The sequence below is a fragment of the Phyllostomus discolor genome, chromosome 9 (genome assembly GCF_004126475.2).
Source record: "Phyllostomus discolor isolate MPI-MPIP mPhyDis1 chromosome 9, mPhyDis1.pri.v3, whole genome shotgun sequence".
In the NCBI taxonomy this organism is placed as follows: domain Eukaryota; kingdom Metazoa; phylum Chordata; class Mammalia; order Chiroptera; family Phyllostomidae; genus Phyllostomus; species Phyllostomus discolor.
The window spans coordinates 97,268,707-97,292,491 of record NC_040911.2 but is presented as its reverse complement, the minus strand read 5'-3'; the positions used below and the strand labels follow the sequence as shown (position 1 = coordinate 97,292,491).

At 53.9% G+C, this 23,785-nt stretch overlaps 1 protein-coding gene across 1 annotated transcript in view; it reads left to right on the top strand.

The window, feature by feature from the left end:
- PTGIS (prostaglandin I2 synthase) overlaps positions 1-23,345 on the top strand; it is a 39,538-nt gene extending 16,193 nt beyond the window's left edge. The window contains exons 5-10 of the mRNA XM_028524477.2: positions 1,203-1,354; positions 9,255-9,436; positions 14,858-15,026; positions 16,062-16,243; positions 17,575-17,726; positions 20,560-23,345. Of these exons, the coding sequence (XP_028380278.1) occupies positions 1,203-1,354; positions 9,255-9,436; positions 14,858-15,026; positions 16,062-16,243; positions 17,575-17,726; positions 20,560-20,704 (982 nt within the window). The 3' untranslated portion in view covers positions 20,705-23,345. The remainder of the gene's footprint in view (positions 1-1,202; positions 1,355-9,254; positions 9,437-14,857; positions 15,027-16,061; positions 16,244-17,574; positions 17,727-20,559) is intronic.
- Positions 23,346-23,785: the final 440 nt, after the last annotated feature.

The window sequence follows — 23,785 nt, the reverse complement described above, 5'->3', positions numbered from 1 at the left end:
CCTACTACGTGCCTGCACTGTGCAGATAAGGGACAGAGTCAGGACTAGATAGGCCTCTCTCGGCCCCCAGCCTCCCCCACGCTGGCGTCCACCCCCTCCTTCTCAGGAAACTCCCTCTCCGGGGAGAGGCAGGGACCAGGAGGCGCTCAAGGGGGGCAGTGGGGTTCCTTGGTATCTCTCTGCAGAGGTGCCTCCCACCTCACGGGAAAAGTGGGAGCCTGCGGCTTCTCTCCCAGGACGGAGGCCCGTGGGCCTGGGGCTCCTGCAGTATTTGAAAGTGACTGCTGGTGGAAAGCACTTCCTCCGGGACCCTTCCTGGGGGGGGAGTGTGTGTGTGTGTGTGTGTGTGTGAGTGCACGTCCCAACGCACACTTGCTCCTGTGGTTCATCCTTCTCCACCCCGGACCAGGCCCTGTCCCTCTTCCGCCTGACCCCTCAGGTCAAGCCCAGCCTTCTCGTGGTTGCAGGCCCCTCCCTGCCCTGCCCTGCACGACCAGCCCTGCCAGCTCCTGGACCGCTTCCGTCCTGTCCCTGTCCCCTCACGCTCCATGTCCCTCGCCTGGACCAGCGGCACCTGGCAGCTCTGACCAGGCCGAGTTGCTCTCTCAGCCCCCCGCCTTCCCCAGGCTGTGACCCCTCGCCCCTCTTTTTTCCCCTGCTCACCCCGCAGGTCTCCACTCAGACCCTGCCTCCTCCAGGGAGCCTGCCTTGACTCCTTCTGCAGGGGCAGGAGCCTCCTCTCCTGGCCTGTGGCTCCATCTTACCCCGCTGTCGCTCTGCTCCGGCCTCACCCTCCTCCTTGCTGCTCCTCAGCCCTCCCACCTCCGTCCTGCCTCGGATGTTGGCACCCACCGATCCCTCTGCCCTTCCCGCCAGGTGTCAGCCCATTGGCGAGCCCCTTAGCCCCCTCCCTCCCACACACCTCGGGGCACCGGCTGACACATCAGTCGTTCACTCACTTCCCTTGTCTCTGGCCTGTCTCCTGTCTCCTGGCCTGTCTCCTGTCCACCCTAGGAGGCCTTGAGTGTTTTGCCTGTTTTGTTCACGGTGTCTCCCCGGCCCGAGCAGCCGGGGCAGCCAGTAGGAAGGGTAGGTGCTCACTGGGGGCGTGAATGAAGAAAAGCTTGTAGGCTGCGGTGCGGGGGCGGGGTCTGGCCCGGAGTGACCAGGGAGGACCCCGACCCGCTGTGTGCTGTCCCCAGAGCCGGCTACCTGACGCTGTACGGAGTCGAGGCGCTGCCGCGCACCCCTCAGAGTCAGGCCCAGGACCGCGCCCACTCGGCCGACGTCTTCCACGCCTTCCGCCAGGTGGAGCGGCTGCTTCCCAAGCTGGCGCGCGGCTCCCTGTCCGCGGGTAAGCACCGGCGGTGGGGGCGGGGGGGGGGGGCACGGGGGCTGGGGGGGGCGGGGCAGACCCCTGGACACACAGGGGGCGTCCCAGCTCAAGGCGAAGGACCTCCCCTGTAGAATGGGGAGCAGAGTAGGACTTTCCTAGACGGTCAGGATTGGCTGAGGTAACAAGAAAAAAAAATGTTTTTTGAGCACTTTCGATGTGCCTGCTCCCAGGTTAACAAAATGCCTCATTCAGTGCCCACAACAGCTCATCACTTCATTTCCCTTATTTATATGTTGTTATAAAGCAAACTTTAACACATTAGACTGTTTAAATTGAGAAACGTTACTGGGGGTAAAAATTCGTAGATGTAGACGGTGAAAAGTAATAACATCCACTCTTCCAAGCCCAGCTTCCTACAGAGATAGATGTTAACATGCTCACACGTATCCCTTCAGTATTTTGCAAGGATAGTCTATTTTGCAAATAGAGGCAGGTATACATATCTAGAGTGTATAATATTTATTTTATTTTTAAAAAGATTTTATTTATTTTTAGAGAGAGGGGAAGGAAAGGAGAAGGGGAGAAAAACATCAGTGTGTGGTTGCCTCTCATGCGCCCCCTACTGGGGACCTGGCCCACAACACAGGCACCTGCCCTGACTCAGTCAAACCAGCGACCCTTTGGTTTACAGACTGACACTGAATCCACCGAGCCACACCAGCCAGGCCTGCAACTTGTTTTTTTTTTAAGCTTACAATATAGATGCCTTTTCCCCTGTCAATACAAACATCTTCTAGGTGCTAGCCAATACAATTAGAAAAAAGAAATCAATTTCTGGTATAAGAATGAAAACTATCCCTATGTGCAAATGATCTACTGCATCTGGAAAACCTCAGAAATCCATGATAAAACTAACTGAAGCAAAAAAGAATCCAGCAAAATGGAAGGCCAGAATTAACAACAACAACAACAACAAAACACTCTTCCAGCCCTCACGTGTCAGTATTTAGGTAGCCACGCCCCTCCAAAGGGTTGTTATAATTGCTTCCTTTCGTGTGTGCGTGTGACTATTATCGTATCTTGGACTGTTATCACTTCAACCATCTGGTGGCTTTATTTCTTGGTGACATTTTTTTGGAAGTGGGTTTGCCAGGTCAAAGGGCATACACATTGAAATATTTACTACTTACTGCCGCATCATTTCCAAAAAGTGGAGCAATGTCTACGCCTCCCCGAAGGGAAGGGGCCCACCGTAGGTTATCGGTCTTTCCACTTGTTTGCCAATCTGATGGGCAGAGCTGGGTAGCGTGTTTTGATTTGCATTTTCCCACAACCTTCTCAACAAGCAGTTATCAGCCTTGAAATCCCTGCCAATCCAATGGGTGGAAACGGGCCTGTGGCTTCATAGGCATTTATTTCCCTGGCAACAGAGATGAAACGTGTTTTTGTGTTTTCCCAGCCGTTCGCTTTTCCTCTATGCCAGTTGTCTCTTCGTGTCTCTGAACGTCTTTTTAGAGGCAAATCTTTATCTTGCTGACTCCTGCCGTCAATGTTGGAGGTTTGGTGTCATTATACCCACTTGGCAGGTAAAGAAATTGAGGCTCAGAGAGGTCCCTTGTCATAGACACAGCTACAGCTGGTGGGCGGCATAGCCAGCAAAATGGAAACATAGCCCATTTGATTGCAAAATGCTGTGCATAAATCACCTGGCATACCCCAGCCCCGACGAGAGAGTGGTTTCTGCATTGCCCTTTGCTGCACTCTGACACTTCTCTGGAGGCTGGGTAGATGCGGAGGGGGGGCCCTCTGTCCTTCTGGGAGCAGACCTGGGCTGGTTAAAGGAAGGCTGCACTTCCCAGGATAGGCAGCAGGTGGCAATGTTGGGAAAGGTTTCTCAGTTCCCGGGCAGGAGGCTGTAGGGCAAAGCTGTCCCCATCAACATATAAAATGCACGTTCTTCGAATCCTGAACTTCCATTGCTAGGAACTGTCCCACAGACATGCTTGCACATGTCTACAGACACACCAAGATCTTCACTGCCATGTTGCATGTAATGGCAAACGCTAGAAACAGCCTACATGCCCACCACGAGGGCTGGTGAAATAAATTATGCATTCACAGAAGGGGATGGATCGCTACAGGACGAAACCCACTGCTCTGAAAAAGGTGTGGACAGCGGGTATGTTGTGCTGTTTATTTTTATTTTTATATTTTCTAGTTTTATTGAGATATAACTGCCATACGTCCTGTACTGTGTGAGGGGTACCTGCCTTGATTTACATACGTTGTGAAATGATTATTAAGAGAAGCTTACTTAACATCCATGTGTTTTAAAAGGTGAGAACATGAGCAGATTTTTGCTTCTGGGAAAGTTTAAATGGGCTGAAGAGAAACTTACTTTCACAGTATGCCCGTTTGAACTTTTAGAATTTCTTTTATTATTATATTTATTATTATTATTTTACCATATACATGCATATCTCCTATGCTGTGACAAAATATAAATATATTTAAAAGAAAACTGACCCTCAGACCATTGAGTCTGGTGTTTCTCTTACAGTAGGGCATTGGGGGCAGGGGCAGTTAAATAAAGACCCAAGCTAAGCTAACTGCTTCTTTCTAGAACATTCATTTTACTGATTACTGTGTAGGGAGGCTATTTCATTTGACTTTTGTTTTGGGGAAATAGGCATTCTTATACTAAAGAATCAGAGAGTCTAATACGTAAACCTAATTCATTTTAAAGAGAGAACACAGACTTTTTTTAAAAAGATTTTATTTATTTATTTAAGACAGAAGGGAAGGGAGGGAGGAAGAGAGGGAGAGAAACATCAGTGTGTGGTTGCCTGTTGTACGCACCCTACTGGGGGCTTAACCCACAACCCAGGCCTGTGCCCTGACTGGGAATTGAACCAGCGACCCTCTGGTTTGCAGACCGTTGCTCAACCCCCTGAGCCACACCTGCCAGGGCAGGAGAATGCAGACTTTAAAGGCCTATCTCCCCAAGGGGGCCTTTCTGTGCCCCCAGGTCTCTAGCGGACAGAGGCACTTCCTAAGAAAGACCCTCTTTCTACAGATGGGGAGAGTGAGGAACAGAGGTAGATGCGGCCTTAACCAGTTCCACACAGTATGGGAGGTCTGGGATTTGAACCCGCTTCTCCTGGGTTGAATCCTATGACCAGCCACATGGGCCTGGAAGTTCTGATTCACAGCTTTGAGTCAGTAAACTGTGGCTGAAATAATACATACCTTATAATAGTGGCTACAATATAGCAAGGGATTTACCAGACCCCTACCTGTATCAGGCATGTTCTGTGTAAGGTCTTTTTTAATAAAGCTTTTATTTATTTATTTTTAGAGAGAGGGGAAGGGAGGGAGAAAGAGAGGGAGAGAAACATCAGTCGACTGCCTCTTACATGCACCCCAACAGGGGACCTGGCCCACAGCCCAGGCCTATGCCCTGGCCAGGAACCCAACCGGTGATCTTGCCCTTCACAGGACTAAGCTCAACCGACTGAACCTCGCCGATCAGGGCTGTGTAAGTTCTTTTTACATCCTCCTAATGATCCTGTGAGCCAGGGTGCCCCCGTTTTACAGATGGGAAAACTGAGGCTCAGGGATACACAGTGGTTTGCCCAAGATCATCCTTCTAGGAAGGGGCAGAGCAATGTATCATTATTTCTTTATTTTTAAGATTTTATTTTTATTTATTTTTAGAGAGGGAAGGGAGGGAGAAAAAGAGAGAGAGAGAGAGAGAGACATCAATGTGTGGTTGCTGGGGGCCATGGCCTGCAACCCAGGCATGTACCCTGACTGGGAATCAAACCTGCGACACTTTGGTGCGCAGCCTGAGCTCAATCCACTGAGCTACGCCAGCCAGGGCTTGTATCATTATTTCTTAATCATAGAAATAGTTAAACAATACGTGAATGCATTCTCCTTGGACTAATAATTTGCTGGCATTCATTAAGCACTATGTAGTGATATACCTAATGTTTATTGGGACTACTGCAGGCATCACTTTTTGTGTGTTTTGTGTGTTGAATGTTAACGCAGTCGACCTCTGCATAACCCTGCAGGGTGGGGACTCCTACCATCCCATTTCACGGGTGAGCAAACTGAGGTGTGGAGAGGGAAGGTGACTGGTCCAAGGCCAGGTGCTCAGCCCCAGAGCTTCAGCTCTTATCTGGGCTCACCTGTGTCTTATTAAAATAAGTTAAATATCTCAGAAAAGGGAAATTCTCCTCCCAAGGTGACCGTTGTTATCAGTTTGGTGTTGTCTTTCTAGAACACTGCCATTCCTTGAATGCAAGCCACAGAATTACCTTTAACTGTTCTGTTAGACGCTTTTAAAAAGGAGATGAAATCCATTTTAATAATACATTTTTTCAGCTCAGTAGATCTAAAATTAAATCAGCATTTCAGCATGTCATCGATATAAAAATTACTAGTGAGATCATTTACATTTCGTTACTCGTGCTAAAACTTTGACTCACAGCGCGTCCCGGTCTGGGCAAGCCACGTTTTAAAGGCCCCGTCACCGTGGATGGCCTGTGGCTGCCTTACCGCACAGAGCGGCTCTAGACCATTCCCCGCGCATTGAAACACGGCGCAAGCCCAGATTATACTGCGGTCCAAGTATACAGCCAGCCCCTGTTTTCCTGGTGGGAAGGTATTGTTTTGGTTTGTTTGTTGTTGTTTTTTTTTGGCCATCCCAAAATATAGAAATAATTAGGAACGGAAATGAAGAAGTTGAACTTCCCCTCACTGATTTTGCAGAACATCTGTTGTTAAGCTCACATGCAATATGAACTTTCGCCTTCTTTTTACGCTTTCATTTCGGGCGATGATTCCATTCAGACTCCGCCCTCGATGCCAGCATCTTGCCCGCCATGCGGCTGAGTTGCCAGGCTCAGCTTTCCAGGTCCCTCTTCTTCATTCCGGTTCGTCCATATGAGACACGGACTGAATTCACTGAATCTCAGAATCTGTGACGCTGTGGTCTTTTCCCTGGAAACTGTCTCCGGTGGGGGGTTGCGGGGGTGGGTGCGGGCGTCGCCAGACTTTGACTATATTTTATGTGGTTCGTCCATTGGAAATAGAAAATCATGGCAGTGAAATGTCTCCCTCCCTTTCTCATCATACTGTCTCCCACCCAGTTCTCACTCTCCCTCCCCAGTTGGCTGGTTTTATCAGTTTCACGTGGAACCTTCCAGAGTTCCTGTATGCAAATGCAAGCAAAGCAACTGTGTTCTTCATCATTCTCTTTTTTCCGTGGATGCATCCCAGACACACTCTTATGGGCACTTCGCTTTTTCCTCACGACGTATGTAGAGCAGCAACAACTCTGTCTCGCGTGTGGTGCATGCCCGTGCTGTCCCAAGGGCTCTCTCTACAAACGGGAATTGATTCGAGGATCAAATCACTGTGCTAAACTTTCCACTTTTTTGCTAGTCCTTTTTTATTATTATTATACACTACCATCTTTGGCTCATTTGCCAAATGACATTCTCTCTTTTTAACGGTGGCCACATATACATACTATAAAGTTTACCATTTTAACCACTTTTAAGTATACAATTCAGTGGCAACAAGCCCATTCACAATGTTGTGTAACTATATCGTTATCTGTTAGCAGAAATTTCTCATTGTTCCAAACAGAAGCTTTGTATCCAGTAAACAGTAACCACCATCTCCCTCTCCCTCAGCCCCTGGTAACTTTTATTGTACTTTCCGTGGCTTTGAATTTGACTGCTGGGTACCTCATGTCAGTGACTCATACCATAGTTCTCCTCTTGTGTCTGGCTTATTTCACTAAGCATAAGGTTTGCATGGTTCATCCGTATTGCAGCCTGTGTCAGCATTTCCTTCTTTTTTAAGGCTGAGCAATAGTCCACTGTATGGAGATACTGCATTTTGTTCAGCTATACATCTGTTGGCGGCCACCCGGATTGCTTCCACCTTTATCTGCTGCTAACAGTGCTATGAGCTATATGAGTGTTCAAGCGTCTGTCTGAGGTCCTGTTAGCTCTCTGGCGCACACAGCCAGGAGTGGGGGTGCTGGGGCGAATAGTGGTTCTATCTGTAACTTTTTGAGGACCCGCTGCACTTTCCCACAGTGGCCCCACTGTTCTGCGTTCTCACCAGCAACGCGCAGGGTTCCGGTTTTTCCACACCCTGGCTTGTTATTTAGCTTTATTTTTGGATACTAGCCTTCCTGAGGGGCAGGAGATGGTCCCTCACTGTGGATTGGATGGGTGTTTCCCTAATGAGTCGTGGTGTTGAGCATCTTTTCCTGTGCTTGTTGGCCATTCGTACATCATCCCTGGGGAAGTGTCTGTTCAAGTCCTTTGTCCATTTTAGGGTTTTTTTTGGGGGGGAGGGGTTGTTCTTGTTGAGTCACAGGAGTTTTTAATATATTCTGGGTACTAGACCCCTATCAGATAGATGATGTGCAAATAGTTTGTCCCCCTCTGTCAGTTGTCTTTTCACAGGGCATTGCTCTGTCGAGTCCTCCTTAAAAGCAGCATTTACAGTAACATTTACAGTAATACCTGCAGTGGTGCCGCCGGAGCTCAAAGAATGCCAGTCATTGTTAGTCTGTGTTGAATTCCTGGGCCTCCTTTTTGGAACTGTCACACCCGATGACTTTTACAGGCGCCCAGAACTGGCGTCGGTGGAAGCGGCTACAACGCCACCTGCACTCTGCACTCCCCTGTTTCAAATCTGCCCGAGCCCCGGGCCGGCCCCCAGAGATTCTGACGAGAGTGGCCTGCGGTGGGACCTGGGCAGGAGACTCACAAGCGCCTCCAGTGCCTGAAAAGTTGGGAAACAGGAAAATAATGCATTTCAGATCCGCAATCGGGCTCACTGCATGCTATTTGAAAATGTAACTAATACACTTAAAAAAGATGTTTAGCCTAGATTTTACACCCTTTCAAATACCCTGTAGTATGCGGCCAGGCTTAGAACCACTGGGTGGGTGGGTCTTCCTGAAACACTGTTTTCTGGCTCACACGCATTTAAAAAGTCCACGAGAGTGTTCCTAGAACTTGGGAATTTTGTAGTGATCCGAGTGACGCCCACTCTTCCACGGGGTGATTTAGGGAAAACCGAACCTTACGGTCCCACGCATCTGTAAATACAGCATCGTCTTGTAGGGTCCACACAGTGTTTGACCGATGCGCACCTGGCTGCATCCCCCTGGTGGTCCGCCCTCGTGGGCGCATCTCACCAGTTTTCCAGAGCAGAGCAGGCCGAGGCTTATTTGACGGTGATCGCAAACTGGCGATTCGTGGGCCAGAGTTGACCCTTCGAGTTGCTGGTGTGACCTGCACAGTGATTAAACATTTCTTGCTTATGTGCTAAGCTCCCTGGCTGGGGGACAGATCAGCCCCAGGCACCAATTGGTGGAGCTGCGTCAAGGCCGCCCTTGACCCTCTGCTCCCCACAGCTCCCCCCGGCCCTCCTCCCTCCTTCCCTTTACCCGCCTTCCCGGGGGGCAGTTCAATTTGAGAGCTCTGTCCCTTCTTGATGGCAGTTGGTTCATTTCTGGGGACTCCGAATGGAGCCGGGCTGAGTCTGGGGAGTGCTGCTTGGTGTTTCGTGTTCCCTCCCCTGCAGGGTAAAGAACCACCATCCATGTAACGTGTTCATTGAGCACCTACTGTGGGCCAGTTGCTGGGGACACAGAGGTGAATAAACAGACAGGTCCCCTCGCCCCTGTTCTCTGGGGGCGAGACAGACAATACACGAGTCAACTTGTAAAGGGCTTCCCTGTAGCCTCCCTCCCGCAGGAACTGCCCACCCCCAGGGAGTGATGCCCAGAAGACCCCTGGCCTCACGGGAGATCAGGGCTGAGCGGCCCTGGGCTGGGCATGGGTCTGTAACCTGCACCCTCCGTGCTCTGTTCCTGCAGCCGACAAGGACCGCGCATGCAGTGCGAAAGGTCGCCTGTGGAAGCTGTTGTCCCCGGCCAGGCTGGCCACCCGGGCCCAGCGCAGCAGCTGGCTGGAGAGTTACCTGCTGCACCTGGAGGAGATGGGCGTGTCAGAGGAGATGCGGGCACGGGCGCTGCTGCTGCAGCTCTGGGCCACACAGGTGGGCACGGCGTGCGAGAGGGGGCGCGCAGGTGTGGGTGTGCGAGTGCGCACACATGAGTGTGTGCATGCAGGAAGGTGTGCATTTGTGAGTGTGGGGGTGAGCTATGCACACAGGCCCAGTCCCCTGACTTCCTTAACTGGGAAAGAGCATCGTGAACAGGACCCTCCGTGAAGCGGAGTGAGGAGGGGGCATGGGGCTGCGGGAAGAGGTCACAAAGGGCCCATGAGTCCTCCTGGTAAGGGAAGACTTGGGGTTTTCTCTGGGCCAGTCTCGAGCCCGGGGTGCACAGGAGGGACAGGATCTGGGGAGCAAGGGCAGAAGAGGGACATGATGAGGAGACAGTGGTGGCAGGACCAGGCGGTGGCCACGGAAGGGACGAGGATGCAGATAGAATCTGGAAACACCGGGGAGACAGCACCCACCCGTGGATTCAGGAAGGGGCCCGGTGCTGGGGGCAGAGGAAGCGGGGCTGAGGGTGCCGCCTACCCGGGCCTGGCTCCTGCCCTCACCCAGCCCCCGGGCCCCGCCCTCTCCTGGCCCCACCACAGTCATGACCGTGGCTCAGGCTGACATTTCAGGGTAATTCCTCTCCCATCGACGCGCAACTTATTTTTAGTTTTCTCTCGGAGCCATTAACTGTCCCTGTAGGCAGAGGCTGGCAAGGGGCGGGGGCCGGGTTTGATCAGCAGCGGGGCCCCATTAGTGCCTAACAGCACAATTATGGGCAGAGATTGGAGCTCCGAACGCTCTCCAGAACCCCTTGCGGAAATGACCTCGGTCAGCACAATTGGATGCTGGCCTGGGGGCTTGAGTGACAGGAAGTCCGGGGAGCAGCCCGTGGCAGGGCCGGGAAAGCTGGCCAGGAGCTGGGGACAGGACATCCTCCGAGGCTGAGTCATTGGCGGCGTCCAGAGCGCAGGCAGGTGGGGAGACCCTTGGAGAACACAGGTGTTGAGAGCGAGGCCGAGGTGCTGCGCTGCATCCCAGTGGTTTCGGGCCGGTTTTGGGCATGGGCTCTGGGAGTGACCCGCCGTTTCCTGGCAAGTCGGTCGCTTCATTCTCGGTGCCTCAGTTTACTTGTCTTTAAAATGGGGGTGGCGGCGCCTTTCTCAAGGGGCTGTGAGAGGGATGGAAGGAAGAAAAGGAGTGATATCTGTGCTTGGCAGGTAACGAGAGCTCAATAAATGCATTTCACAAACATCTAGTGAGGGCCCCCTGGGGGCCGGGCACCGTTGCAGAAGCTGGGGAGAAAGCAGAGAGCAGATCCAAGACTCCCGCCCTGGCAGAGCTGGTGTCCTGGTGGGAGAAGACGGACTGTCCATCAACAAGCTTGTAAAGCGTACTAGAGGGGATGTTTGGTGGAAGAGCACCCATAAAGCTGGGGAGGGGCTCGCAGAGGGGTGTAGGGAGGGCCCACTTTAGATAGGGCGGTCAAGGGAGGCCTCGCCAGGAAGGTGACATCTGAGCAGGAACTGGAAGGAAGTGCGGGAGCAGCCATGCAGGTATATAGGAGGAGGACATCCAGGCGGGGCAGCAGCACGTGCAAAGGCCCTGCGGTGGGGCAGGGATGGCGGGGCGGAGGGGCAGCAGGGGCCTGACCACTCCAGGCCCTGGGGGCCATGGGGAGGACCTTGGCTTTTCCTCTGAGATAGGAACCCTCTGAGGGCTCTGAGCAGAGGGGCAGCGTGGCCTGTCTTCCTCTCGAGAGGGGTCGTTCTGGCTGCGTTGCTGGGAGCTCTGTGGGGGGCAGGGAGTGGAGGCAGGGAGACCAGGGAGGAGGCCACTGCAGTTACCAGGCAAGAGAGGATGGTGCTAGACCAGGGGCAGAGGGGACGGTGGTGGGACTCTGGACCTGTTTCCAGGTGGAGCCAGCAGGACGGCTGTTGGCGGGGGCTGGGGAGCAGGTGTGAACAAGGATGCTCCGGGTGTGGGCCTGAGCGGTGGTGGGCAGGGGGACATTGTAGTTACCGGGCGAGGTGGATGGTGGAAGCAGCAGGAAGAAACCGGGGGTTTGGTTTTGGGTGTGCCGAGTTGGAGATGGAGAATGGGGGGAGGGTAGCATCTAAAGAAAAGAGCCCGGAGTCCAAGGTTCAGGTCCGGGCTGGAGACGTCTGTTTGGGAGCTGTGAGTGTAGACACGGAGTGAGGACCGCTGGGCTGGAGACCACCGTCGTGGGGGTGGGTGGGGAAGGGGCCCGAGCTTTGGCCTCTCCCATTTGGGGGAGGGGAAGATGAGGGGGAGACAGCAAAGTGGATAGAGGAGGAGTGGCCTGGGGGGGTAAAAGGGAGTCGGGAGGGAGCGCCCCCCGGAGGTCAGATCGGAAAGTATTCCGAGGGGTTGACAAAGGGCACTTGCGATTGCTATTGTCAGGTCAGCGTGGAGGCACGAATAATCTTTTCGGAAGCGATCACATGCATGCCGCGTGCCAGCCATCCTGTTGGGTACCCTACAGACATCATCTCATAGGGTCCTCACAAAAGCTCCGTGAATCCAGAGCTGCAAAGCCTGGAACTGGCTGGTGCAGGGGTCAGTGGGAGGCTCCCGTGCCTGGGGACCTGGAGGAGGAGCGGTGGCCTGAAGCTGAAAGTCCAGGTGGGAGAAGGGGCCGGGTCTCAGGGGATGTGGGTTGGGGTGGGCAGAGGAGGAGAGTCCCCACAGGCCCATCCTGGCACAGGTGTGTCCCCCTTCGCACCCCAACACCGCCCCTCCCTGGGCCTTGGACTTTGGCTTCAGGGGGGCACTGAGGCCAGGCCAGAGTGTCCTCCTGGGTGAATGAGGCAGGACCCCACCGGAGAAAGCTGCACTTCCAGGGCATCGGATTCAGCGTCCTCTATGGTTGCGCGATCACACAACACGTATGCGTGCACACATGCACGTGTCCACACGCATGCACGTCTGTGCAGTGGGGTGGAAGGCGGTCCTTGTCACCTCCCTAGCTTGCCCCAGCTTTCTCCCGAAAACAGAGACAAGTGAGTGGCCTCGTGTTCCACTCCTGCTTGGTAATTAATGAGCCGCGGCCCCCATCGGGCCACCCTGGCACGAGGAAATGGCCTTGGCACCGAGTTAACCCAAAGCTGAATTATTTATCGCCTGCATTCCCCTGGCTATTTAAGTGATGAGCAGCAACTGACCTTGCGTGTCTCCACGAGGTGCTGGGGGAAACCTCAGAGGGAGTCCCGGGTCCCAGCCTGTTCTCAGGCCTGGGGGAGGGGCCGGGGGGAGGGAGAGACCTCTTCTGAGCACCTACTCTGTGGCCAGCACATGGGGGTCACTAGCATCCAGTCTCAGTGGACCCTTGCGGCTGCCCCGGAAGTCGGCATGTTGTTATTTCGGCAAAAGGGAAGTTCTGAGACCCAGAGGAGAATGTGACTGACTTGTCTGGAGTGACAGGACGTGGGGAGCTGGGATTTGAACCCAGCTCTGCCTGGTCCCGGTTCAGGGCTCTGCCAGCCTGTCTGCCTTCCAGGCTGACTTGCAGGCCCCACCCTAAAGGGACACAGATGTGTATTTGACAAATACCAAGGAGCCTCTGCTAGGTGGACCGTGGGTAGGGACTAGGACGTGCTTAGTTTTCCTCTTCAGTGAAAGGTGTGATAATGGCACCCACTCAGTAGGGAAACGGAACAGGGGAGCGTGGCCCCAAGGAGGCCCCCCCCCCCCCCCCCCCCCCGCAATCATCACAGTAGCTGGAGAGGAAGAGAGGACAGGAACTCCGTTTCACCCTCACTGATGCTCTGGTGCATTTGTTTACTGCCTTTTCTGTATGTTTTTCTTCAGCGGTTAAGACCATGCAGCTCTTTAAATCCCACTTTTAATATGACCTAATCTTATCTTTAAAAAAATCACCCACCTCTGTTTTGCTTAAAAGTAATACATTGTTTTTAAAGTCCAAGCAGTTGAAAAAGACGTGCACAGTGAGAAGCCAGTCCCCCCCTTCCCTACCCTCCCGCCCCCAGTTACCAGCTGCCTGAGTCCCCTAGAGGGTCTGTGCTTCGGCACACCTGTGCTCTTCAAACAGACACCCCCAGGGGCACGCCGAGCGCCGCTCTGCGTCTCGCCGTTTGCGTGCTTCGGTGAGCCCTGGCTCCGGTCCCGAATCGGTATCCACGGGGCTGGCATCTGCGCAACGACTTCCTGTATCATCCGCAGGGCGGGTCACCATTTATCTCTTTGAAAGCCACGGAGCCGGCTTTCAATCTCGCCGTTACATCAGCAGCACTGCGGTAAACACCCTTGTGCAAATAACTTCTCGTCCATGCGCAGTTAGGTCTGTGATAGGGTTACTGGGTAAACGTGGCATTTAGTGGCGGTTGAATATTCCATTGTTACGACTGGCTGGGACGGTCATTTACAGCAGGACGAGAATCTTCCCCCCAGGTGAGGTTAGTGGGTGTTCGCCCAGGCCTCATTTAAAGGGACCCCGTACACATTTCAGCCACAGGCTGGATATGTGGGCATGAAAATGTTCAGCCAAGGGGAAAGTCTTTTTTCCTAATTATTCAGCTAATGGGAAGTTTCAGATAACTTTCGTTCAAGACATTCATAGTTTCCACAGTCATCATTGATCATTGCTGCTGCTTTGCTTTATATGTACACAGTTACTCACATTTTGGAAAGCAAATGTGTGAGGTGTTGTAGCAATGTGCTGTTGTGCAACAAACAACCACAAAAACTCAGCGGCAGACACTGATGCGCCTTTATGGAACTCACACGTCTATGGGCCCGCTGGGAGGCAGCTGGTGTAGACAGGGCCCAGCTGGACAGTGCACTCTGTCCCGTGGGTCCCCCGTCCCCCCCTTCCTTGGGACGAGTGGGCTAGGCAGGTAAGTGGAAACACACAAGGTCCCTCGAGGCCTAGACTTAGAACTGCTGTTCTGTCAATCCCGCCTTGTTCTATTGGCCAGAGCAAGTCACATGACTGAGGCCAAATCCAAGGGGCGGGGAAATGCACTCCGCCTCTTTAATGGGGGCCGGTGCAAAGTCAGTTAATGGTAAGGGGGTGGATGCCCGGAGGGGTGAAGAATCGGGGCCAAGGATGCAATTGTCCTCAGATGTTAAGGCATCCCCAGTTGGCACACCTTGTTGCTGTTATTGACACTGTTTTGCTGGTTAGCTATGAAGATCACCTAGGCGACCTCATACCAGTGATTTTGCTCAAGGTCGGGGATGCCAGAAACGGCCTTGAGGTGGTAGCCGTAGGACTCTGCCAAAACCACAGTGCAGTTCTCGGCCATGTTGTAAGGCTGAAGACAGACAGAGGCCATGCCTCGGTGTTTGGCAGGGGTGGGGACTCAGGCCTCCTGCCTCCCACCCCGGACCCGGGCCTCAACCAGGGCTGCATCCGTGGCATGGACCAGGCAGCTCTCGCCCCAGCGTTGTCCTTGGGATGCTGCACAGGGGCTCTTTTCCTCACTGCAGGGGAACATGGGTCCGGCTGCCTTCTGGCTTCTGCTCTTCCTCCTCAAGAACCCCGAGGCCCTGGCCGCCGTCCGTGGAGAGCTCGAGCAAGTCCTCCCCCGAGCAGAGCCACCTGTCTCGCAGACGGCCACCCTCCCGCCGAAGGTTTTGGACAACATGCCTGTGCTCGGTGAGCCGGTCAGACCCCGCAGACGGCCCCAAAGCCTGGGTCACCGTGGCCCCCTGAACCTTGCCCTACATGAGCGCCCATCGTCCTGGCTCCACCAGTGTCCTGGGGTCTAAGGTCCCCCTGAGCCTCCTCTCTTCTTAGAACCAATGTCTCCATGCCTCAGCCTCAGCTATTCAGTCTCAGTAGGAGATTTCTGGTTGCAAATGGCAAAAAAAAAACCTAACTTATGCTGACTGAAGGGGAAAAAAGAGACTCTATTTGGGGCAAGTAACTAGAAAGTCCAGAGGTATGTAGCTTCAGGTACAGGTGGATCCAGGTGCTCTAACAATGCCGTCAGAACTCAGTCTTTCTCCATCTCCCAGCCTCGCTGTCTGCTGGGTCAGCTCCAGTCTCAGGCTAGTAAGATGGCCACCAGAAGCTCCAAGCTGCTGTGCTCTTGGCCCACGAGGGTGCGCCTCTCTGCAGCATTCCCACCCAAAGTCCCAGGAGTGTGTCTCCTTGGCTCTCTTTGGGTCATATGCTCATCTTGACCCAGTTGGGGCTCAGAGGCTTGGGATGCTCTGATTGGCCAGTCATGACACAGCCTGATCCCAAGAGTCGATAGTGGAACCAGTAGCCCAACCCCTGATCCGTAGGAGAGGGGTGGTCCCTAGAGGAAAATCAGGGGGCTCTTTCCAGAAGGGGAATGTACGCTGGGCAGGCAGAGACAATGAGTATTAATAGTCCTGCTCTCTGCCTTGTCTCCTCTGATAATCTCCGTCCTCCCCGCTGTCCGCACAGCTTCTCTTGGGATCGGACCCAAATCCACCTGTCTAAGGTCTTGGAGGGACCGTAGCAATGGCCTTCCTAAGGTCTCTGACAGTCCACCACAATCACACCTCACGAGGTGGCCTTCTCGGCCTCCTGTGGAATGGTGGGCACGTCACGCTCCCCTTCTGAGCCTCCTTATCTTCCCCTGTAAAGCGAGAGCCGGGGGTGGCATTTGAGTGGCTAAGAGGACAGCTGCTGACCCTTCCCTGTCCCTGCCCGGCACAGACAGCGTGCTGAGTGAGAGCCTCAGGCTCACGGCCGCGCCCTTCATCACCCGAGAGGTCGTGGTAGACCTGGCCCTGCCCATGGCGGACGGGCGGGAATTCGCCCTGCGACGCGGTGACCGCCTCCTCCTCTTTCCATTCCTGAGTCCCCAGAAGGACCCGGAGGTCTACACGGACCCAGAGGTAAGTGGCATCGCAGGGACCGTGGGGAGAAAGCAGTGACTTCCAGGTCAGCCAGGTCTGAGTGGCATCCTCGCTCGGCCCTTTGCTGTGGGACCTCGTCCAGGCGACTTCACCTCTCTCTGTCTCTGTTTCCTCCCCTGTGAAGTAAACCTCATTACGGGCACCTGCCTCACAGGGTTGTCAGGAAGATTGAATGAGATCGTGTACGGAAGGCCTTCAGTGTGCCTGGCACAGGGTGAAGGCTTTTTAAACGATAGCCGAGTGGTTTTCCTTTTTTCAGAATGTTATAATGCCAGCTTCTCAACCCTTTTCCCTCTTCCTGGACTTTAGGGGTGGGGGAAACTTGCACCATTTCTAATAGATTTGGGTGCTTACTGTATGCCCAATACTGTTCTTTCTGTATGCTCGTCTATCCATCCATCAGTTTATCCACCCATCTGTTCATTGATACATCCATCCATCCATCCTCCATCCATCCATCCATCCATCCACGCCCCCACCCACAACCCTATCACCCGTCAGCCCACCCACTGGTCCAGTCACCGAGCCTGACCCTGTGCCAGGTCCGGTTCTCAGACACGGTTCTCCCCTTACCACTGCACAATGCAGCCAAATTGGCATTCTCCTTTTAAAAATAATTTCTTTAAATTACAAAAGTAACATACACTTATAAAATAGAAGTATATAGACATATATTTAAAGACAGAATTTTCCTTCTTTCCCTTCCTCTCCAGTTCTACAGAGTTCCCTAACAAGGGTTGGGAGCGTGTCCCGTAAACTATTCGGATGCCTTTAGAGACACACACACGCTCACACACATGTGAATGGATAGGCGTGTGAATAGGGTTGTACAAAGCATGCTATCCCCAAACTTGCTTTCTTTACTAATAGTCTTAAAAATTCTGCCCTGGCTGGTGTGGCTCAGTGGATTGAGTGTCGGCCTGCGAACCAAAAAGGTCTCTGGTTCGATTCCCAGTCAGGGCACACGCCTGGGTTGCGGGCCAGCTCCCCCCAGTGTGGGGCATGTGAAAGGCAACCACATGTTGATGTTTCTCTCCCTCTCTTCCTCCCTCCCTTCCTCTCTAAAAATAAATAAATAAATAAAATATTTTAAAAAATTTTTTTCTGTGTCAGCACCCACAGACCAAGCCCAGCCTTCTAAATAGCTGGTTAATTTTTTAACCAGTCCCCTCTTCATTGCCCTTTACATAGTTTTCTGGGTTTTTTTTTTTCCTCTTGTAAACAAGACCGCCGTGAACATGCCCATAGCCCTTCTCCGTGCATGGGTGTCTCGGGGGTGGAGTCAGACACGGACCCGCTTCCCCTCGCAGGTGTTCAGATACAACCGGTTCCTGAACCCCGACGGGTCGGAGAAGAGAGACTTCTACAAGGACGGGAAGCGGCTGAAGAACTGCAGCCTGCCCTGGGGAGCCGGGCACAACCAGTGCCTGGGCAGGGGCTACGCCACCAGCAGCATCAAACAGTGAGTGGCGGGGGCCGGGGGAGGGGAGGCTCCTGCTCTGCCTGGTGGGCGCGCGCCCTTCTCTCCAGAGACGGCCAGGCCAGCCAGGGGGAGGGTTAGGGCAGGCAGAGGTTTCGTACGGGCAGCCCCTGAGCCGTGTCTTGCCCACAAATCTATTTATTTGTGTTTTTAAAAGCGAGTACTAACTTGTAAGAATCAGAAGAGCTCATGTAAAAAAAAAAAAAACCAGCTTTCTGATTTCTTTTGAAATAATCAGATCTGGCAACAGGTTCTTCCTGCAAGCCTAGCGTCCACATGTCAGACTCCCGGCATACCAGACATGGCGCCTGTGCAGCTGACCGTGGCCGTCTGTCTGCCGCTGCGGTGTGGCTCAGAGCCTCTGGGCAGGGACTCGCCCAGTGTCCTCATGCCCTTTGGTGCTTCTAAGGCCTCCTTTATTCTCCTCCCTCCACCCCAAGAGCCGTGGCCCCCAGGTCACTACCCGGCGGGACCCGGGGTTAGGATATCTGCCGTGCCCCTCTGTCCAGCCCCTGCGCCATCGTAAGTTGGGTGACCTTCTGTGGCCCTGTTTCCCCAACTGTGAAATGGGGCACTGGTCATACTGCATCCCGGGGGTGTCGGGACAAAGGAAAGGGATCTTCCTAAACTTAACCCACTGCCTGGCTCATGGTCGGCACACAGTGCACATGAGTTATTATTGTAATTACTAGTGTCGCCACTATTAACATGCAGGCCGTGTGCTGAGTGAACGGGCGCACTGCATTAACCTCTCGGCCTCGGTCTTTCTCCAGCAGTAGAATGGAGATCACCAGAGCGCCGGCTCTGCTCTAACGCCTCACGAGCGTTCCAGACAACCACTGGGCCGTGAGGACTCAGGCGTTGAACACCACGGGGGTGGTGGGAACAAGGGTAGGGGGGCCAGGGCCCAGCAGTCAGAAACCACCACATCACTGACCCCTGAAGAAAGAGATAAAAACCTAGGGAAACCATGGTAGTACAGGCTGACACATGTTAAATGGTTAAGAAATATCCAAGCGCTACAGTAAATATGGTGCTTTATTCTTAAAATGACCTGAAGTTCGCAGTGGAAGTGGACGGTGGATTGCAGCTGCGAGCTACTGTGAAGCGTGGGAGGAGGGTGATCTGAAACCGGGTGCTGAGATGGCTGGTGTGGCGCATAACCCCCACCCACGCACGCCCGCGCCCTGGACTGAGGCTGTTGGTGGGTAGAGTTTAGGTGTGTGTGCGTTTTGTGAGCTCCTGCTCAGCTCTGCTCAGCTGGGGGCAGGCTTTTGCATTCTGCTTGTGTTTCTTGCCGATCAAAGTGTCCATAAACTGACGTGAAGTTTGCATTAAGCTTCACCCGTTCCCTAACACATCAGCCACCTTGGAACAAGCTCAGGGGTTCAAAACAAGTGTCACAGCAGAGCCGAGCTGGAGCTCCTGGTTCCTAAAGCTTCCGGACAGGCGAGAGAGATAATGGATGCTAAATATTTAGCACAGTGTGTAGCACGTAGTGTGTCAGTAAGTTAGCTCATTTGTTGTTCTTTTTATCTGACTTAATTGTCATGACAACCCCACTAGGTAGGTGTCAGTCTAACACTGAGGTCAAATCATTTGCCAGGTCACGCACCTGGTGAGTGGAGGTACCCGGATGCAAATCCAGGTGCGGGTCCAGGGCCCCCATGCTGCATAAACTCTCCCTCTAGCATCCTACAGCTTCAGAGCCGGAAGGGATACAGCCCACCTTTTTGAGCTTCTTTGACCAGACGGAGAAACTGAGGCCCAGAGTGGGAAAGAAACTCGATGAGGCTCGCGTGTTTCCTTAAGAGGCAGAGCCCAGCTCTCCCGTCCAGAGCGCGGACTCTGCTCTGCCCTCTTCTTCCCTCTTCTTCATTCATTAAGATTCAAGAATCCTTGCCGTGCGCTCTGGCCCACACTGGGCATCTGGCTCTCATTTGTGGGGGGCAGAGGGGTGGGACAGAGTAGGTGAAGATCCCGTGCGCACCCTTCCTGACACAGGTGGTGCTAAGTGAGACCAGGCAGGTGGGCGGGGAGCAGCGAACATCCGGCAGCCTGTACCGACACACCGATTACATCATACACACGGTGCGTTTCCTTGTCGCGACGCATTGCCAGGAGATGGCAGTCAAGAGTGCTCCTTCTCGCGAAGTTGGTGCCTCCCGACAGTTTTCCCACAGACCCGGTCCAGTGTCTCCAGGGAGGGCTGCCTCTTTCTACCGTCGCAAAGGCAGCCTGGGGTTCCGCAGCAGCCCTGACCAGGGCAGGCACCCGGGGTCCCAGGGCTCTGGGCGAGGGAAGACGGGTGGGTCGGGAGGGGAGTCAGGGAGAGTCATTGTTCACACTAATCAGGGGAAGCTAGGCTGTGCCGTGCCAAACAACCGCCCCCCCATCTCTGGCTTGTGACAGCAAAGGCTTCGTCCCCACTCACGCATGGGCTGTGGGTTTGGGGGTCGCCTCCCCTCCGTGCAGAGACTCAGCCTCTTTCCGTCGCAACACGAGGCCCGCACGGCTGCCAGGAGGAAGGGAGAGCTGGGAGTCCAGCCGCTGCTCCGAAATGCTTTGGTGTGAACTTGACAGACGTCACCTCTGCTCACAACCTGTCAGCCGGGACCAGCCCTCGTGTAGGAGCTCCTGGGCCACCTGTGCTCTGCTCTCTCACTCTCCTTCTCCCCCTTTTCCCCCAGTGAGAGCTGGGGTCAGGCTCCAGAGGAAGCCACTGCCGTCCTGCCGTATTCCGAGCACGCGTCCCCCTCCTGCGCCCCCCACCGTGCCTCCTCTCCTTCACACCCTCAATGCCGTCTCTTTGCAGATTCGTGGTCCTTGTGCTGATGCACTTTGACCTGGAGCTGGTCAGCCCGGATGTGGAGATCCCAGAGTTTGACCTCAGCAGGTATGGCTTCGGGCTGATGCAGCCAGAACACGACGTGCCCATCCGTTACCGCATCCGGCCGTGAGCTCCGGGGGCAGCCAAGGCTCCACGCGCTGCTCACCCCCACCCAGCCTGCACCCGACTGATCACCCAACTTCCTGCATCCGCATCTGGCCTGGGCGCAGAGCTTCGAATCCCTGACGGCTCCAGCTTTAGCACTTTCCTGCTTTTGTTCCTGGAAGGCTGATCCAGGGGAGGGGGGAGAAAGGAAGCCGAGAGAAGGTTTAATGAGGCTCTTTCTGCTCCCAGCTCACCTTCCTCCTGTCACCTTGTGACACCCGCAAAAGCTAGGGCAGAGAGGACAAACAGGAGCCCTGATTGCCGTTCCCCCGACTCCCAGAGGGGCCGCCATCCTAGTCCTTGACAGTGGTTTGACTGAGGCCTTAACCACTCAGAGCAGCTGCTGGCTGTGAAAAGGCCAGCTGGGACCTAGCAGTGTGTCCCATGCAGTAAGCTCATGCCCAGATTATGAAACTAGCTGCAGCCAAAGGGGTCCTTAGCAGACCCGTTTCCAGTCCCCTCGCCTCTCCGTTCACACTGAGCCCTGAGGGAATGCAGGAGGGTTTCCCCGAGGCTGGCGCAGCCTAGAGGCAGGTCGTGAGCTTCCTGCAGACACTGGGCTCGGAGCAGCACAGCTCGCTGTTCAGGGGTCGTGGGCTCCCGGTGGGACAAGCTTTGCCAGTGCTGAGACTCCAGTCGGGAATAAGACAAAGACACAGGCCCCAGGGGATGGTGCGGATGGAAGGAGGCAACCAGGTGCGTTGGACTGGGCAAGCCGAAGGAAGAGGAGCCTTTGGGTTCCTGCATTCCGGCTCAGAAGCGCCGGCTGTGAGCACCGTCCAGTTTGCAGACCTGTTTGGTTCGGCCTACGCTCAGAAACTGCTGTCCGTCGGTTGTTTCCTCTTTGGGAGAGTTGATCCAGAGTGTCCAGCGTCTCTTGAAAACGTGGACGACCTGGGCACCCTGGGCCCGTATCCCCAAAGGCACCCATTGGCTGCCTCCCTGATCCGGGACTTATGTGTGCTGGCTCACCAGGGTTTCTCCTTGGAGGAATTTTTTTCTTTCTGCTTCTCTCTCCATTCCCTGTACCTCCTGGCCCATGAACGCATTTGGGTTTGAGAACCCTGTTCTAACTCTTCCAAGTGACCTTTTAGGAGATGGTGGGAACCTTCTAGCTGGTCCTCGGCCCACTGGCCCATCTTCCCGCATGCACCACCCTTTGAACAAGCAGATCAATGATGAAAACTTGCCTTTGTATTGATTTAGGGGGGGAAAGGAGTTCAAAGAGAAAAGTTGCCCAGCCTAGAAACCTTGATGATGGTAGTGTTATTAATATTAGGCTCTGTTTACTGAGGACTCTCCAAATGCCCGTGGCAGGCACAGCGGACGTAGCGTTTCTGCTTCTCACAGCATCTCTGCAAAGAGGGGGTGGTTGTGCCCTTTTCGTCGGTGAGGAAACGGGCTCAGAGGGGTGCAATGGCTGCCGGGGTCACCCAGCTCATCAGCCGGTGGAACTCAGCAGACTTACTGTCCCACCAGCACATGCATCCCCGGGCTCAAGGGGGCGGGTGGTGGAGGGACAGTTCTGTTTGGCATCAGAGCCAGAGGCACCCACGGGTGGATGCATCTCATGAGATGCAGACACACGTGCGTGCATACAGCTGGGTCCCTTTAGCTTTAGCTGAAGGAGGAGAGAGAACCTGAGATCTCTGAATGTTTCAGGCATTAGTCTGTTCCTGGAGCAGCACTGGGGCTTGGGGGCTTCCCTAGCTCTCAGCTTCCAGGCGCCCCCAGGATTCCCAGACAGATACTGTGATTGGCAGGAGGCGGGATATCCCCAGGGAAACCCATCTTCACGCATGGGTGACCCCTGCTGCCGCCTGCTTCTTAACTCCGCAGGAAATCAGGGCTGGCGGCTTTCAGTGGGAGGATGGAGCCGGTTTCCATGGCAACCCTCAGCTGCCTCATCCTGGCTTGGCAGCGAAGGAAGAAGGCCGGCCAGCAGAAATAGCAGCAGGAAGGTTTCTGCGTGAGGCTGCTACCCTGGGGTGGCGGGGGAAAGCCCTTATGACTCCTCTCCCAAATCAGGGATCCTTTGTCACGGAGACTGGATTCTCACCTGTGTTCACAAAAGGGCTCACATTTCCTGTACAGGTGGCTCACCTCTTTGCAGCCACAGTCATTAGGAAGAGACAATTCTCCCCCGCTCCCAGGGCAGCTCCAGCTGGTACCAGAGATCTTGAAGTGCAATTTAGCATAGCGACTTAAGCCTTCCTTTGTTTTCCTCTTTCTTTTTCTTTTCTTTCCTTATCTTCTTTTTTTAAAAGATAAAAAAGAGGGAGAGCTGAGTGGGTTAGCTCCTTGCTACAGGTTGGTTAGGAAGGTACTCAGACGCCATTGCATTTCTCCATACTTCGCTTTCGAATCCCAAGACTGCAGGACCTGTGTTAGAAATACTCTTAAGTGGACCCAATGAAGTGTTTCCTTAGCATCATCATTCATATTGTCTTTGCTACGTTTTATGCTGTTGTTGACCAGATATTTTCCTTTAAACAGACTTGTGTTTTTTTAAACTTAGAGTTGTTTGAAAAGGGAACCTTTATTTTGATCACTACCATTCACAGACCGCATGGACTGCTCATTGTCAAAAAGACACAGTGACTGGGGTCCCCATGCTGGTGTCACCAAGGCTCAGAGCCTGAGACCTGTCACTTCTCTGTCACAAAATGAGACAAGCAAGCATTCGAGTGTGGTGTTCAAGCCAGGCCAGCACCACCCTGAGACTTTCTCCTTGACAGTCACTGGGTGAAAAGGACAGGAAAAGGACCGGGCTGCTCACCACGTGGGTCGCCTGCGCATTCCACCTGCTCCGAGAGCCACCCAGGGCCTTCGACCACCAGTGGGCCCCGAGCACGCCGAGCGGGCGACACCCCACCTGCCCATTCTCCGGATGAGAGTTGAAGTGTCTTGCCAGAAGTCATTGATTTCGATGTGTGTGTGTGTTTTTTAATAAAGAGTGTTTTGGGGGTAACAGGGATTGTGACGCCTTGCTGTTTAAACGAGCTCTATTTTCCTGTAATACTGTCGAGCAGAAACGTACTGAAAT